At 37.2% G+C, this 18,944-nt stretch overlaps 1 protein-coding gene across 5 annotated transcripts in view; it reads left to right on the top strand.

Moving 5' to 3' along the window:
* The window catches only part of DACH2 (dachshund family transcription factor 2), a 354,632-nt gene that overhangs the window by 260,112 nt on the left and 75,576 nt on the right, over window positions 1-18,944 (top strand). For 2 of the 5 annotated variants that reach the window (XM_084293884.1, XM_084293886.1), the window contains exons 8-11: window positions 12,201-12,346; window positions 12,873-13,020; window positions 14,928-15,047; window positions 18,115-18,180. In XM_084293884.1, the coding sequence (XP_084150010.1) occupies window positions 12,201-12,346; window positions 12,873-13,020; window positions 14,928-15,047; window positions 18,115-18,180 (480 nt within the window). Of the gene's footprint in view, window positions 1-12,200; window positions 12,347-12,872; window positions 13,021-14,927; window positions 15,072-18,114; window positions 18,186-18,944 lie in introns of all 5 variants that reach the window. The other 3 variants (XM_084293882.1, XM_084293885.1, XM_084293883.1) reach the window with 2 other exon arrangements.

Raw genomic sequence — 18,944 nt, 5'->3', positions numbered from 1 at the left:
AGAGCACATTTTATTGTTTGAGAATGACTGTAAAGGTTCCACAGTACCTGGACAGAGGTTGGCTCTTGAAAACCATGTATTTTATTTAATTTTTTAGAAGATACGTATGAAAATACCTTTCCAGGTAAGGTTCATGCTTCAATAATATTTGGATACTGTTTGTTCTTCATTACCTTTATGTGGTTGCATAAATCACCCAGAAATAGCTTTATCACCTTGGGTTGCAATAACCTTTATGAAAACTTAGGTGCTCAAATGACATGATACGACTATACAGCATCGATACCTTTCCGAATTTGACAAAACTAGCTGATTAAAACTGATTTAAATACTACTTTCAGTCTAGAAGTCTGCCCTTTTAATAATCAATTAAAACGTTGTTTCATTGTGTTTATTCAGCACATAGAAAGCACTGCTTGACATGTATTAGACCTTATGTAGCAGTACACAGCTGTAGCCCATCCAGCATTTTCCAAATGAGTTTGCACAAGGAATAAAAGATTGCCATCTGAGCAACACTGGAGGGAGACAAGAGCAGACAAAAGGCAGTTAAGCACTACAAAAAAAAAGAAAAGACCCTGTTGAGAGAGAAATTTCTGAGCAAATGCCTCAATTTCACAGGGAGATACTGTAGCAGGCAATGTACATTGATTTTAGCACATGAAGTACATTCCATTTGGGATTCATTAAGCTTCATTTTGTGCACTATCATAAATGGGTTTGTCAGCTACTCTCTCAAGTAATGCACAGTTTCAAAGCAAGGAGGTAGAATAAACCAAAGTGAAAATACAGTGTGCCCTGCAAAGAGCGTAAGCCAGTTTTAATAGAAAAATGCTCTGGTTACTCAAACCCGTATGTCACGGTAGCAATAATCAAAACCTAATCATTTTAAAAAGAGTTTATGTTTATAGGCTTTTTGATACAACTTAAAACGTCAATAAGGTCATGCTCCCAGCTGACTTCGTAGAAATTCCACTAGAATGGCAGATGCACTAATGGAGTTCACAGTCTTTATTTGTCATTTTGAAAAAAAAATATATGCAGACTTCCATTTGATACTTTTTAATTTATTTATTTATTTATTTATTTATTTTACTGAATATGGGCAAGGTACGTTTTGTTTCAGTCACAGTTACTTTGTCAACTTACGTATTTGCAGCAGGAGGTTGCCAAAGCAGTTATTTTCTCTCCTATTTTCTTTCCTTGGGAGCCAGCTGCAGAGCTCACCCTGGCACTTCACTGCCTCTCCAGGATTCGGCTGCCAAATCCAGAGGCTGCAGAAAGTGGCATGCCTTTTAGGCTGGGCTTTTCAGCAATCCCACAGGGATTTGCACAAGTCCAAGGCGCATTTGAAACCTGTTTGTGAATGAGTGAGAGGTGTAGAGTACTGGTTTTCTGCATAATTGGTTTGAGTTTGTTTTTCGTTTTAGTTCGTATTTTGTTTTCAGTTTGGAAGCATGCAAGTCATGAGATTTATCCAAAAACCTGCCTAGTAGATTTGTATTTAGTTATGATAACACTAGTGGCAATTTTTGTCTTGAAGTTGACTAGAATTGTAGTGATTTAAAAGCAAAAGATTTGTGGGATTTCTGAAAATTTTCCTGGAGTGATTGGTTTGCAATCACAAATCAATAAAAGAACAGTATTGTACATGCACATAGCTCTGTGAAAAGTAAATAAATCTTCATTTGCTTGTTGCTCAGGTTTTTGTGTTTTGGCATGAAGGGATATTAGGATTTTATTAAGGAAATTAGCCTAAACGTCGGGACTTTATTGCCAAACTTCGCGCTATGCCACATACCATAACAGAGCATCACTTCATGCGTCTTGCAGTTTCAGGTGGATGGCAGAAGTGACCAAAGTCTTGGGCAGAGAGAATAGAGGGTAAAATGCTGGCCAGCTTCTGGGAACTGTACTCTTGGACTGTACTAGTAGCCTAAAGCATAGGAACCTGGATTTAGCTACTTGTCATTTAAATAGTTTATTTAACACTTTTTTTTTTTTTTTTTTTTTGGAAGTGGTTTTGTCTCGGGTATGTAACTGGGAGTTACAGTAGCAAGGTGGTCACTGAATAATGTGCTATGCCTGTGAAGTGAACCTGCAGCATGTGGCAGCACAGGTTTCGGCCTCCCCGGGAGCCACACTCAACACTCAGGCTGAAGGGAGGATACAGTAGATAAATGTCAGATAGCTGCTCCTTTCTGCAGAAAGTTTTCCACTTTCTTTCCTTTCCTTTCCTCAATATTTGATCTTTCAAAAGAGCTCAGGATAAGTGACAGCAGTAGACTTAACAGTTACTAGGTTGCAAAGTAGTGGATGAGGACTACATGGTGGTTAGCTTACATTTATGCTGTGATCGTACCTGCCATTTGGGTCAGAAAGAGTTTTCCCTTTTGATAGATTGGCTGTGTGCTAGGAAAACTTGTCTTTCCCCAGAGCATCATGTAATTATTTGGTGGCAAAGAGTTGTGCTACGTTGCTATGGACATGCAGCTCTCCACTCCGAGAGCTGCTGTAATACTGATATATGTGACTCTAATCATTCTGTCACTAAGATGTAATATCGATACACCAGGACAACATTTCTATCAGAGGGCCTATTACTTGCCCTCTTAGTCGAAGAGGGGAGGACTGGGATAAGCCAAATTCTGACTGTTTCTTAGCCTGAGAGGGGTATTAGGTTCAGTTCTGTAACCTCAAATACCTGCAGGAGATATGATGCTATTGAACCAGCAGTGCTCACGAGTGCTGCTGCGCACCAGGGACTGGCTGAACCCTCCAGGGGGAAAAAGGTGACAGTCTTGTTCTGTGTAGGAGCCTGGTTTCTGCAGCAAGAGCTAGGCTGGCAGGCAGGGCCATGCCACAGCCGGTCCCCTCTGCCTATGCCGTGGGACTGAAGGACTTGCGCTGTGCAGCACGGGAGGTCTGAGGAGCTGGTGTGAGACTGAAGTTTTATTTAGAAGACTACATAAGGACTGTGTCAGGAATTATGCTGGTAACAGCCATAGCACAGAAGTGCTATTCTATCTATAGAATTAAAACAGTGAAAAGGTGAATTTTAAAAAGATGAATTTCTCATGTTTCTTGATAATTGAGGTTTATGAAATCAATGTGTAACTGAACTGAGTTGAAATGCTAAGATATATAAACAGAGTACTTCTCTGACATCTGAAGAATACATAATTAATTCAAAAGGAACTTTAAGGTGATCATCTTTCTATGTGTATTTTCCTGTTAAAGCAGTCATATTTCTCCAAGCAATCAATTTTGAAAGTTGTCTTATTTCTACAGAGCAAAAATAATGCTGGTGAACATCCCCTAACTGCACTCGTAATTATTTCTGATTAAAAGTGCCTTGGCCTTACAGCACCAGGGAAATTAATAGGAGAAGGTTTCTACAAGTTTTAGAAGATGAGCAAAGACATACTCCCTCTTAAAATTATTTAAGCAGGTGCTGTGGGAAGCCATTGCTTTTATAAGGCTCTTCAGATGTTTACAGCAAAACATTTTTTCCCAGTGATTGAATTTTTCGAAGTACTAAAATACCATGGAGAAATATGTTTCCCACCAGTTTTATGGCTCCCTGGATGCATTCTATACAAACCTTGTATCTGCTTGGACACAAACACTCTATTGCAAAAAGATATCTTGCCATTTTAACAAGCTATACTGCTTTGAAAGGATACACTGCATCACCAGTGGGAATGTCAGTACCTTAAGAGTAATACTTCTTTAAGGGTACTATTTTATTAAAGCAGACCTCAGTAATTTGTTCCTGACTGTTATACACCCTTATTTTATTAAAGGTATTTTACATCTGTGGAGGAGATTACTACCACTCCTATTTTCTCCACTACTTGGCTTTAATGGATGGTGTGGAATATAATATTTATTAAGCCTAAGCAGGGGAGGACATAATAGCAGAATTGTCCTTTATAACCTACTATATACAGCTGTAAAATAAACCGTAATAAAGCAGGAATAATTATCCAGAAATAGGAAACGGAGTACTCTGCCTGCTTCAAATATTTGAGGGATTTAACTGCTAGTTACACATGTATTTCAAGAAATTGAACTTAACAGTAATAATACTGATACTAGGTCAGTACTATTTTTAAACAAATTAAGAGAGATGAGGTTATCTGGGGTGTCATAATTGCTATGTTAACATAAAGCATATAATGCATAACTTTATAATCTCTCTAGAGTATTAACAGAATACTTTACAAAAATACTTGTACGGATTAACTTTGAGCTTTAGAGTTCTTTTGCCTGTGTTCTGATGGCAACCATGGCTGGCTCCCTGGCTACCAGTCAGTTCTGCTGGTGATCACCAAGTGTTGATGTCGAGGAATACCATTTTTCCTCATTGCACCATTCTTTGTGCCTTCGCATTCCCTTCTGGCCATTCAGGACCTACATTTACTGCCTGGACTCCAGAAGGCAACGAGTGTCTCAGCCTGGTTTTGCCTGGGGTTAGGAACACAGACTTTTGGAAGGGAAGAATGCTATTTCAAGTATGTCCTTTGCATGTCCTTTGCATGTACCTAATATATGCACGGTTGACATGTGAATAGTTCCCTAGACCAGGAAGACAAGTAAAAAAGCCTTTCCTAGTGGCACATTTGCAGCTTAAGCAGGCAGGTGGAGGTTTTCAGGTGTGAAATGGCAAGCATAGCTGCCATCCTGGTGAAAATTTGCTCCCACTGGAAGCACTTATACAGTTGTGTGTGTTTTGTGAATAGGAAAAAATGGGATCTTGCTAATGAGATCTGTTTCAAATTATTTATTATACTACCAAATGCTGCAATAAAGGGAGTAGAAGATGAAAATTATTTAAAAGCATGTTGTATATTTTTATTACGAGTGGGACATGAAAGAGTATGCCTGACTGCGGAGGCACAAGCTGCCTTCCTTTGGCTGGGCAGTAGGCTTGTAGGGCTCTCGTGCAGTCCTGGCTGGCAGACGTGCGCGGGGCCTGCTCACAGGGCACACCTCGGCCTTCAGGCCTGCCGGTGTCATCGCTGCACTTCGTGGCACTGGGATTGAGTTATCATGACTCTTGGATGCACACTCAAGCAGTTTATTAATGCAAGCACCATGCCTCGCTGACTGTGGCTGAGTTTGGCCAGGAGCTGGCTGGCACGTGCTGCCTGTGGACATGGAGCAGCGGGCGCGACTCTCTGCGAGCGGGTGTCCCCCTCTGCCTGCAGGGGACTCTGGTGCTCTCTGACCAGCTCAGGCTGCCTGGCTGGTGTGCTGGCCTTCAGCCTGTTCCTAACTATCTTCATCACACCCAGCCCATGTTTCCACATCAGCGTTATGCAATATTTTTGTTTATTGCACTGCTTACTGGATAGATCTGTTTTTCTGTTTCTTGTGTGATTTCTCTTCTTGGTAGCAATCGCTGGAATCTGTCTCAGAGAGAAAGGGGAAGGTTTTGTACTAAGCACCTAATGTGGCTTTGTGGGAAATTGATTCCTGATCAGATATTCCAGAAAGACTGGAAGAGCAGTTCCTGTCCAACTCCTTCCTTCCTGATTTCTTCCTCCTGTTGTCCTATTTATTTATTTTATTTTCATAAATGAATATTGTGGAAATGATTGGGACTGAAGTTATTACATTAATTATCCAAACTGACATTTTTGCAGTGTGTGAAAGGACAGGGTGGTATGTAAAATAGATGCACTAAGAACACCTACAGTATGACAACAAGTAGCAGGGTAATTGCTGAAAATGAAGTCTTTTCTGCTATCCCTTCCCTTCAACATCTGTTGTTCCATATGGAGTCATAAATATTTGCAACAAAATAGTTGAAGAAATAATCTCAACATTAATAGGGAAAAGCTGAATCCGCCAAGAAAATTGAAGAATCTTTTTTTTTTTTTTTCTTGGCAAGTTCCTCCTACCCATCCTCATCTGACAGTTTAAAATCTCGGTAGAGGAGTAGTCAGACTACAGTGATACTTAAAAATCGCCATGAAAAAACCTTTGTGAATGTTAACAGGAGAGTTAGCTGAAAAAAAAGAAAAAAAATGATTTCTTGATAATGGCCATGAGCAGGATTTTGTTTATGTTGTTTGTTGTTTCATTTTCTTCCTTTCTTCCATGTCACAATTTTGTTACTAGCCTTTTATTGAATAATTCACATTTTCACTTTTCTCTACTGTCAGTAGAAATAATGCTTCTTGCCCGTGTGAGGAATGACAAGTTACTATTACCAGCTGAAAGTTACTAGTTGCTTTAAATTGCCATATGGAAAATGCAGATTGACAGTAATTAAGCTTCTCCATAGATTTAGAAGATAAAGCACAGAGCAACCTCAAACGTTTTGGAATCCAGATTACCAAAACCTCCCTGAGGAACAGTTCATAGCATAAAGCAGGTATAATAATAATACAGACAAACAATTAATTGTAAATAATTATCGTACAGATAAAATATAGTACTTTAGAAGGCTTTTAATACACTTATTGGTAGCATTAATTGTACTTACACTTTTTCATAATGAGCATAATGTAATCAATTGACATCAGTTGTATTTTTCCTAATCTGTATGTATTGAACTTTAGACTGAAGTTATTTGCAATGAAACATTTTAGTTCTTACGTCTGCCCAGTGAATTACTGCACGCCTTGATGTAATTTTTTAATGCTGCAAAATGCAAATCTCATCTAACTTAGGTCCTTTTTTTGTTAAGGTTTGAATTAATGAAATATTTTCAGGTGCTTTTACTGTCAGTGCCATGTGAACATCAGAGCATATTGTAAATATGTTGAAGTTATAAATAGGTATAATTTTCTGTCTTATTAATGAGAGTACATTGATGAAAATGTCAAAGCTGTATAATTACGCGCCCCTTGTTAAAGAGTGCACAGATAAAGACAATTTGTAAACTCTTACTTTAGTGTTTCCTACCGAAATTTTCATTTCTCTGCTTTTTATTCCTTCTCCTACTCTAAGTGCCTTCTTTATGACGTCCTTCAGGAAAACACACCCTCGTAATTCCTGAGAGCAGGTCTATAGAAAGGGTAGTCTATGCATTGCTTGCACAGCTCACCTTCTATTTTTCACTACAGTAATATTCAGTTTTTCCTAAGCCAGCACATTGCTTTAAATGTAACAGACATGCTGTACATTTTTTCCCCTGTGTTGGAAACAATGAAGAGATTTTACTAAACACTTCAGGACAAAAATCAATTGATTTCAGATTGCATGGGTGAGAACCAGCTGGGAAGCAGATACCGTGAAGCGGAGGATAGTTGATGTTACTGTTTTGTGATAGTTTCCAAAGGCTTTTAGGGCAGCCTGGAAATGTATATATAATGATTAGATACTATTTTTAAAGTGAAGTTTCTTTATGGCAAAGCTCGGTAGTGAAACATGCTTGTGTGCTATCAAGTTGTATCAATCATTTGAAAATGAAGTAAAGTCTGATTTAAAGCTAGTGCAGTGGATTAATCAGATACTCCCCAGTTGCATTCATTGACCCTGTTCATTCAGGGACTGTAATTAAGAAAAACAGCAGTGACTTTAAATTTGGCACCTGAATCACAAGGTTAAAGCAGTAAATTTCTAAGTCTGATTGGGGCCAGGTTAGAAGGAGGTATTGCTCCTCACTGATGAAGAGGAGTGCTCAACTCCTGGCAGAAAAGCAATGAGTGAGGGAGAAAAAGGCAGGCAGATGTTTATGGAGGATTTTCAGACAACTCTGTCCTTGCAGACCAACAGATATAAAATATTTGAAATAAACAGTGCTTCAGATTACAGGATTTACATACTTTTTGTAAAATAAAAGCAAACAAACAAAAAACCCTACTAGTTACGAGTTAAGCAAAACAAAATTTGCCAAGGTTTAAAATAAGAAAATAAGAAATCTCACTTGTTCTGGAAAACTGCTTCTTGCTGTCAAAAATTAGGATCTGAGCCCTAATTCTGCCATAATAGCCATTTTTCATCACCACTGCTTATCACTGTCTTTGTGAATTAGAAATACAACTGGAAGTCAAGGGTTATCAGTTTGGATAATTTGGCAAATAATGCTATTTTAAATAAAAATAAAATATCTCACTTGCAAAGATGGGTAGGACATACAACTCAGCTGGTGTTGCAGATGCTCTGTTTTATTTTATTAAAGATCAAAATAGTACATTAGAGCACCTAGGCTGTTCTTTTCTAACTATGGACCGTTAAATGTAATCCCCATCATTCAAATATGAAGCTTAAAGAATTATAATTATGATAAACCATTTTAGTCCCTAGCTTTCTCAATTGTATGCCACAGGCAGAGAACAGGAATGACCCCAGTGCCATCTATGTCCAGAACCATATTATTAATGCTGGCTGAAGGTTTTCTAAGATCGAATGTCTTGGTTAGTAACTAACAGATTAATAGCTATAAATTCTGTATTATTTTTTTATGCTTTCTCTACATGTCACATATTTATTTAATGCATTATATCTTATGTTATATAAACTATTTGAGGTGAGGCTTACATGTAATGCCTCCAAACAGGTAAGTTTTGAAGTATACGTAAGTAAATAACTTGATAATCCAACTACTGCTAGGTAGTTTGTAAATTTTAGCTTTAATATTTCTAGCTTGGTTTGAGAGGGATGTGACATGCCAAGTATATCAGGTATATGAATGATGGATTTAAAAGCATGCCTTTTGAAAGAACATAAACCAGCTGGTAAACAGAATTGCCTGTTGGTTTGGGCTGTGCACTGTCATGCAGGGAGCAATTTGTGTTACTCATGTTCCCAGTGCTGCATTTAGTCCATAGGTTGATGCTTAATTTTCCAATCCAGATTTCTGCAACTTAGGCAGAAGATGGAAGGTGAAATACTTTAGTATATTGCATTAACAACAAGAAACTTTCTAGCACCTTTCCATGTGCTTTCCTAGGATAATAATTCCATTCACTGTTAGTATTTACTCTGTATTTCTTTTCTCTGCAATATACTTCTTGCTTTCATCTATTTACCTGGATGCCAGCTAGAAATTAAAATAAAAAGACTGCCCTTTAAATGGATTCCTGAATACTATTATAAAGCATGGCAGGTTTAACAAACAAGCTCAATAAAAGTAGTTCTCACTTTGTTCCAATAAATAGGAAGGTTGGTTGTGTCCTTGGTTAGATAGTATTTGTCCTAGCTTTATTTCTTGTTTATTCTGTTGTACTGTATGTTTGAGTGCTGCTTTTAGCATTTATATCTTTAGTTTCTTTAAAATCAAAACACTGAAATCAACATGTTTTTTTTTCTTTTAAAGTGATGCGTTTGAGACAATCCGCAAAAAATGCTTCCAACATATGCCATTTTTAATTGCTTTACCAATAAGGATTCCTTAAGCCTAGCTAATAAATTTCTGCCTAACTGTGCACTTACTCAGAATATGGAGAAGATGTAGACACCATTCAAATGTGAAGACCTATTACAAGATTGAAATAGATTTCTAATGCATTTATCATTCATCTTTGCAGAGTGTGATTTCAATCAGAAAAAAAATGATGAATGGTTTGACAGTTTCCACCCATATACGCTAAAACATAATATGCTTCTTCTAGTTTTCAGCTATTACAGACTTTAACATGCAATGTGACCTTGGTCTGCAAAGCATGTTTGGTTAGCACAAAAACTTAATCATAAGAAGTCATAAGTAGAATCCTTCTTCTTTACTGCCCTTTTTCTGGGACTTGGAAATTTATTGCTTGTGGGACAGGTAGGATATGAACAATGGGCCAAATAGAGTCCAGGGTTATCTCATCTGTGTGAAAACTGCTGCTGAAAATCGATGTGACCTCTGCTACACTGTCATCCCAATTCCCACCCTCTGTGTCCTATTTGTCTTTTGGTAGAAGCTTAGATCTGTGTGCTGTCTCTATGTGTCTCTCTTGGGCCAGATTATCAAAATGAATCATTGCCTGCATACCTCTTATATTTCTATTTATTTTCCTGGTGTTGACTAGGTCTGATGAAATATGATTCTTTTTGCATTTGATCCTCACTGCAGCAAGCAGCACCTAATTTAGCTGTGTCTATCTCTTTAAAGAAGAGTAATACTATTTTGAAACTTCAATCTGCTGTACAGTAACATTACAAACCATAGACCATGCAACCTGTCTTCACAGTCAATAGTAATTTTCCTTTCAGCCAATTTAATGTTATTACTTTCATCTCCAAATAGGAGAGATTTCTAGAGGTTTTAAAGCCGCTATAGTTTTCTGTTATGCATACTTCATGTATTACTTTCTTTTTCAAATGCCACTTCTGTTTAGTATTTTGTGACTTAGATATTATTTCTGTGTAGCATCACATGCAACAACTAATCAGTTCATTTTAAAAACTCTGTCACTGATAGAAAATACTTAAATATGAGAAACTGTGTTTCTGAATCAGCACAAATTTTGTGTCTGAGTCTGTTACCAGAGGCGTTTTTGTTTGTTTGTTTAAGAAATGGATCGTTTAAATTACATGAACACAGCTCTAAAATGATAGCTGTGAAGATGTGAAGAGGTTACTGGCTTTTGTTGTTATTAGTCCTGAAGAGTCGTTATGAAGATGTTCCATTTAATGAACTCACACAGTGAAAACAAAATACTCCCTCAATAGAGATTTCAAAGAATACTAGAATCTGCTAATGCTCCTGGCTTAGTTGTCAGTAGGTGTGTTTTAGAAACAGCAAAAAGCGCTTGCTGCTCAATAGGTGCTCCTGGAGGTTGTTAAACTAGATAACAGTACTGCTGCAGAGATGCTGTGGTTTAATTCGTTGTGGTCAGATTCCTTCTGATTTATTTATTTATTTTTTAAACAAGAGAAGTAGGAGAAGGGAGACCTTTTGGATACAGTGTGGTCCAATTGTAAATCCTGGAATTAATACGACCAAAACACTTGACAAATGAAACTATCAGGACTGTCTGTGCAGTTGCCGTTAGAATACACATGCATCATGAACTTATGGACAATATATTAGTTTCAAACTTTACTAAAAAGCAATTGCTGAGAAGCTATTCATGATTTCTGCAAGTGCCAAGGAGATTAGATGAACATATTATATAATCCATAGATATATATATATGGATTTCCCTAGAATGTTACCCCAATATTTTTTAACATTTCAGAGAAAAACAAGTGTGCAGACTTTGTCTTTAAAGACTGCTAGCAGATTTTAATTTTACGATTTTCAGCAATAAACTCAATGTTTAAAATGAATACTTGGAGAAGTAGCAAGTAGCACACAAGGGAATCTGAGAGAAGGAGATACATCTATTATTATCCTAAAATATCATTAAATTGTCTTTTCAGAAATCTGAGTTTGTTGGTGATAGTACAGGTTCATCACAAAATCCGAAAGATTTTTGAAAAATAATTACTAATGTCATTGTTTATTTCTGCATACACATTTCTATTGTCTGTGCACAGCTGGATCTATAGCAACTCAATGTAACTGAAACAACGAGTGGAAGGGAAGTTACCAGGCCCCAGTTCTACAATTTATAAGAGATTCATCAATCTAGTTCTGTGCAGTAAATCGCAGGAGCTGGCCCCCGGAGTGCCCTCTCCTCCCTGGCTGCTCCTGTGAGCCTCTACCACCCAACTTTACACCTTCGGTAGAGATAACTCAGCAATGCATTTTGGCTACTGCCCATGACTAGAAAGGCTGACCGTAGCAAGGTACTTGTTAAGAAAGCCTGCGCTGACACTTTACTGACAGCCTGGAGTTGGTGCTAGCTAAGCAGGAGGGGATGACTCAGTGAAGATTATTTACTGCTGAGTACGGGAAGGATAATGCTAAAGGGGTAAAGAGATGTGATACATTTCTTGATTAGAATTTTTTCAAGGTTATAGCAACAAAAAATGCTCGTCGCAGAATAGCAAACATGATAGAATGAAGAAAAGTCGTTCAGGTTTAATGAACTGCGTAATACTGTTATAATTCTGTAGTATAATTCTGCAGAATTTGAGATATAATAGTCTATACTCTATTAGAGCTACGTTATAGTCTTCAGTATATTTATTATTGCTCTGTATTATTTTGCAAACTTGCCTTAGCAACAACCATGGCTGCCCAAAGGCTGAAACAACGTCAATTTTGCTAATATGCTTGTATTTTGACTTCCAGGGAAACAGTTTCTAGAAATTACATTTACCTATATTTCCAATGCTTTCTGATGTTGCTTTTAAACCTATCTTTACAGAAGAGGTCCAAATTGCCATTCCAATAATGAAACCAACCTTAGATAAAGTCCAACTGGCTGGACAGGCCTTGCCTCCTGGATTTCCTGCGCCATTTCTTTTTGCTGATGGTCTTTCATCAGTAGAAACACTATTAACCAACATTCAGGTAAATAATTCTCTATAGGGCCTGGCTGTGTCATGACAGATAAAATGTATTTCTTTTTCAATCTCTTTGAAAAGTTTCAGAAACTATTTTGTATCTGCAATTCTAATTTCTTTTATTTAATGTAATGCTTAGGTTTTCACTGTCTGGCATTATTGATTATGAAAGGGTTTTATGCATTGTCTATTTGACTTAATAGTCGGCAATAATGGTCATATTAAAATTCACCAGTCTCATTATTCCTCCTTTGCTTCTCCCCGCAGTTGACCAAGGTCAGCAATGATATGGCACTCCATTTGTAATAAACTATCAGTAGGATGAATGTGCAAAAGCTATATTGAATGATACCATGCCAGAAATTTGCTCTTATCTAACACTTAGCTACTTTAAATGCACAGTTGCATTCCAGGTCTATAGGTTCCTGATATTATTTTATTTTTCATAGAGGAAGTAAAAGAAACAATGGATGAATTTTGTCACTGCTGAAACAAAATGGTATTTTCAACTCTTACATTTGCATGTGTTTTAGGGCCTCCTGAAAGTGGCTGTGGACAATGCCAGAGTCCAGGAGAAGCAGATACAGCAGGAAAAGAAGGAGTTAAAGATGGAGCTTTGTAGAGAGAGAGAACTAAGAGAGAGCTTGGAAAGGCAACTTACAGCTGAGCTGCAAAGCAGAGGTGAGTGAATGAAAAATGGAGTTTAGATATCTATTAAATGTATAACCCTTTGGCATTTCCAGCTGGAGCTATTGAGGACTCGGAGTTAACTGACATTCATACTTCAGTGTAATGCAGCAGTGGACTAGCACTGGTAATGAAAGATTTAAATTTAATAAAAACAGAATGAAGCACACTTTTCTGTAAGCAGACAGAACAGTGACTGAAGGATTATTTCCTGGAGGGCAACTGGCCGCAGAGTGTTTTGGCTGGTTCTGTGGAGGAAAGCTGATTCAGTTTCATGGCTTTCACATGCATTATTACCACTCCGCCTGTGTATTCCCAGCCTGATTTCTTCATTTGACAGCTTTAATTTCTTTTGTTTCCTGCTATTATCCTCCAAGCATTGAGGATCAGTCTTATTTTGAGAAAGATAATATGTCTGTAATTTGGGTATTTAGGTGATTTTTTTTTCATCGTCTTACCACTTACCTAGCCCACACTTCCTGAATAATGGAGATTTCTGTAGTTTAGGTGCTAGTCACCTAATTTTTCTTGTGGATAGCTTCAGTGCAACAAAATAGATGAAGTACAAGAAGTTGCCTACCCAAGTGTAAGACCTGAAACAAATAACCCTAGATAATTTCTTTTCCATCAGAAGAGTGAGATACAAAAGCAGTCCCAATATGGGGCCTTCTAAGACAAAACCATGACTGTTTAGAAGCTTTTGATAATAATAGGCAATTAAATTGGTAAATCTAATTTTTTGCTGTGATATTGCAAAGCAGGCAGTCTTCTTTTTAAAATTCAAATCTTCATCTAAAGGAAAGAAAGAGTTTTTTTTTATGTGCCAAAAGCTACTTCTAGATTACATCCATGAAATCAGAAAGATAAAGCTAGATAAGACCACAAACGTAAGTGCCAAGTACTATCTGCCTGCACATTTTGAGTTGAAATTAGGTGCGGGGAACAGACCTGTCTACAGTACCAAGGCTTAGTAAGAGGTTACAAAGAAGGACACTTCGAAGTCGAGTTGTGAAGGACCAGTAAATACTATTGAAGTTGTTCAATTGCAGTGGATGTTCAAAATCATTGCATTACCCCAGTGTAAGTGTAGATGAGACTGTTGTATTTCTGTAAAACAAAACTTAGTCTCAGTGTAGGCAGACAGCACACTATGTACCTCCTGAGTCATATTTAAGTCAACAAAAACCTTATGTCATTCACAAACTTTGTTGGCTTCTGGCTCAAAGGAGAGGCTTCTGGCTCAAAGGAGAATTTCTCCAATAATCAATATCCTTAGAATTTTTTGTCTTATAAGTCATCACCACATCCACATCTTCATTATAATAGAAAGTCAGAGAGAGGCTTTTCCACATGGTTTACTCAATTTTTCAAAGTTATGTTTCCAGATCACATTCTGGCATTAATAATTTATTAAGCCTCTCAGAGATTGCCCATGCAATGGTATCCTTTTATTCCCTTGACTTGAGCACTCACAAATCCAGACAGATCCGTAAAAGTTGATGAGAATGCAGATGAACAAGTGGTCACAAAAAGTTATGTAAATGCTGTTGATTTTCCCAGAATTCTTTCCATATTTTTAGTAATTTTTCTAACAATATTGTTGATTTGAAATTCACATTTGTCTAATATACAGAAGAAGCAAACAAATAAAATGGATTGCAAAATATTGCAAGGGTAAATTTACCTATAATTTTAACAATATTTCGGAATATTTCTTTCCTTTGCCAGAGTGTATACACTAGCAGACTCTGAAATAGACTGTAACTTAAGCATGGCATTCATGATTGAGCTCAAATTCTTTTTAGTCTGTTAGTTTTACCTACCTTTTCTAGTGCCATCACTTTTCCATTATATATTAATTGTGCTTTAACAGCCATTCTTACAATACATTTGCATTTCAGCAACAATTCAGAAACGCTTGAAGAAAGAAAAAAAGGCAAAAAGAAAATTGCAGGAAGCTTTGGAATTTGAATCAAAGAGAAGAGAACAAGTGGAACAGGCGCTTAAACAGGCCACATCAGGTGACGGTCTCAGGATGTTAAATGGTAATGTCTTAGTTGGCCTTTCACAGTTAACTTAAAATTATGTTTAATTAAGTGAAAAGTAGTAAGATGCTGCGTAAAGCAAATTCCAGAATAAAATACACAATCATTTCCTGAAATAATTAAAAATCTATTTCGGACCATGTGTTTTGGGTCATGAATTAAAAAAAGTCTGCAACTAGAGAAACAGAGCAGTTTACACAGGCATGACAAGAAATGCTGAATATATTACCAGAGAAATCTGTTACAGTGCCAGCTAAGACAATGTGAAATTTGGTTCCTATAAGGTTCTCTGAACTCTTCTGTCCCAGCAGATTCAATTTTAGAACTGCTGAGCTTCATTTTAAAAGCTGTTTGGCTGAAGTTTCCTTAGCCTCAGGATCTATTAAGTTTGTTAAATATGTATCAGCTTTATGAGCTGACTAGGTTTTTGAATACTTCCCAAATAAAGTCTGAAAAAACAAAATCAAATCAGTTAATTTGATAAACAGGGTGATTATGTTCCAGGTAGTGGGAGGATTCACTTCTCCTGTTTAAATGTGGTTCTGATAAAATTGTACAATGTTGGTTTGAATCTATGAGAATGAGCCTACCTAAGTTTTAAGTAATTTCAGGTTCTGCAGCAAAGGTTTAGTCTGTGCATGCTTATCCTGAAGTCTCTGTAGAGGCTCATGAATCAGTGTTTCATTCAGCCTCTGCTGCTTTTGTGTGTCATGTAGTCTTCATGTTAACTTTGTGCTGCCTACTTCGGCTACTGCGAGCAACTGAGCCATAATAACATAAGCAGACTCTGAAAACTATTTTCACTCAGCAGTTCTGGCAATCAGTTTAACCTGTCCTTTGTTCTTAGTTGTGAGGGGCACCCAAGCTGTTTTTTAAAGCTAGGGCAAGCCTGTCTACGTGAACTGCCATTGCAACACTCTGCAGTGGACCGTGAGTTGTGATTTATCTGCAGCACATAAGAGATATAAACTCTTTAACTATGAGAGCAACATGTTTCAGAGGCATTCTCATCTGCTGGGTTTTATAGTCCAGCATATCACTGTAACCAGGAACTGGCTGGTTTTTCTGATGTACTGACAGTGAACAGTGGTGATTCAGGCATGGATATACAGCATGTAGTTGTGCCATGATAAGGGGCAGTCTCCCAAGGGAGTCTGAGCAGACATAGCCAGCAGAGACCTTTTCTACCACCCCGAATGGATCAGAAAAAAAGCCCAGATCAGATCCCACAGGCATAGCCAGCACCCTGTGGTGAATGTCAGATGAAAACTAAAATACTCCTATCCAGTAAGGTCATTCACCCACACTCTGTCATCGCCGGTAAGCACCTGCCGATTGCACTACAGTTAGGAGTACTCAGCAGTTCTGGAAGCCACAAATTAAAGGGTACCAACACGCCAGCAATGTGATTAACAGATCTTTACATCTGCTATTGTGGGCCTGGCTGCTAACATTTTGATTTGCAGGCACACTCAGGTAGTCATATATATGTTAGTGCCTGCAAGAAGCTGATATTTACATGCTAATCTGATTGCACATGCAAATCAGGTAGCTCATTAGCATCTTAATCCACAATTTAATTGCAGGTACAATTTTATGGCAACAAAATGTGAAGGGCTATTCTGAATATTTTTAATTTAACTCTGGCGGTCTGTCTCATTTAACAGATGCTGTTATTAGTTACAGATGACTTTGTCATTTTACGTATATACGAATTATTCTCTAAAAGGTTTGAAAAGAGAGAACCTTTTGAGATATATAGTCCAGTGCCCTGAACTTTCCTTGCAAAAAAAGAACCTGAGTAAGGGGAACCCTATGCAATAAGTCACCTGTGATTTTGTAAGAAAAAAAAATACATACATGGAAGTATTACTTATTTGCTTGTAAATATTTATAGGGATACATATACACATATCACATATTTCATATAAACATATATGACTAGATATACTAGTCATACTACTTATACTACTCTTACATGTACTTTAATCAGTTGCCCTGCTTTGACACAAGAGTTCGGTCAGGCTGCACAGTGACCAGCAAAATGTCATCTTTGCAATAGGCACTGACAAGTCCAACTAGAGTGACCTGAGAAGGCACCAGTACAGTTATTCTCTACTTGAGAATGTCAAGAACAGGCTTCTACACAGAAAAACTTTAAAACTATACATACGTCTCCCTTTCATTTATTTATTTTTTTTCCCTGCTGTAATTTTCTAAGTGCTGTATTTATAAGGGAAGCAGATGTTTCTCCAGGATTCGAGGTACCATGGATTCAAATCACATACCCTTCACGCTAATCCTTGTTGGCACAAGGTGGATAATGGCATCTGTTATCATAACACCCTGGGGTGTTTGAGCCCTCAGCCCCACCCCAAAGGACTGTGCATACAGAGGTATTATCAATACAAAATTAAATAGTTCAAAACTGCATGTCATTATGACACTCTTTCTCAACTTGTAAAAAACTGCACAGTCCATTTTGGAAGGCTCTTCTCAGAAATCTGGAAATGTTACACAAAAACCACACGTAATTTTGCTTTGGGTGATGGAACATCCTTACAATATCCCGAGCTAAGTCTTTTAAATGAAATATTGCAACAGTCCCTATCTATAATATAAGCTCCCACAAACACATACACATATGTACACACATGCTGACTGGTACTGGCTGTACTCTTGAATTCTCTACTTTGCAGGTATATGCCTGGGAAAGCCAATTTTGTTTAATATTATCACAGTTTAATTTCCACTTTTATTTTTCATATGTCAGATGCCCTCATTCTCCAAGAGAATTTTACAGGCAGATTATCATGTGTTGATCATTATCTGATCATCAGACGAATGTGAAGCACATTAAAAATAATTCAATGTTTGCACATTTTGAAAACGATTTGCTACTGAAAATTCTATGAAGACCAAATGTTTTATGCAAGGCCGTGCAACTTGGTGATCACCCTAGTTTGCTATAAATATTTTTTCTAAAGATGCATGAGAGAAGGACAAAGGGGAATGCATTAATCTTTGGTGTCACATCTTTCAGATGCTGGAATCCCAGATATGGAAATAGAACACAACGGAACCCAACACGACAGTGCAGCAATGCAAGGTGCAGTATGTACCTCCTCATTACTTTTAAAGATTAAACAAATTATATTTGTTTAAATAGAGGTGTGGGAAATTCTCATATTTAGCTATCAGGGATGTCGGCTTAGTCCAAAACTGATTTTACATAGGATTTATCTTTTTAAAATATTTTACCTCTGATCCTTGCTTTCCTATCAGATCACAGGTGTTTTCAAAAAATGCATAAACTGCACATGATGGAAATCATCACAAGGAATGCAAATCTAGCAAGACAAAAGTTCCACAGGTCTTTAAAGAAATCTTAAAAATGCATTTAAATAGATGTGCACATACCAAAGAGCATTACAAGAATATCTGAGTTCTAGAGAATTCTGTCTTAGGTACTGCCAGAACCAGTACAGTTAGAGATAGAAACATAACTTCTACCATTTCTCAACTGTTAAAGGCTTGACTTTGCATACCTCTGGTACACATCTGTTGTCCATCTGTCATCTATATAGAAAAGCTTTCAAATATTTTTACTGTCTCTTTTTGTGATTTTTGGTTCACATGCTATGCATTACAAAAAGAGTTACAACTTCATTTTTATATATGCATATATATGCATATATAATACATCTATATGTGTGTGTGTGTATGATTGGAGTTGTGCACTAAATATTGCAGTTTGAAATTTGTTACTGCCAGAAATAGTCAAAATATTGGATAAGCACTTGGGATGTGTATTTAAATTTGACAAGCAGATTATTCGTACCGTTTATAATTCTGCTTATGATATCTGCTGAG

Source organism: Netta rufina (genome assembly GCF_964035555.1).
Source record: "Netta rufina genome assembly, chromosome: 12".
In the NCBI taxonomy this organism is placed as follows: Eukaryota; Metazoa; Chordata; class Aves; order Anseriformes; family Anatidae; genus Netta; species Netta rufina.
This window is presented reverse-complemented; position numbering and strand designations above follow the sequence as displayed.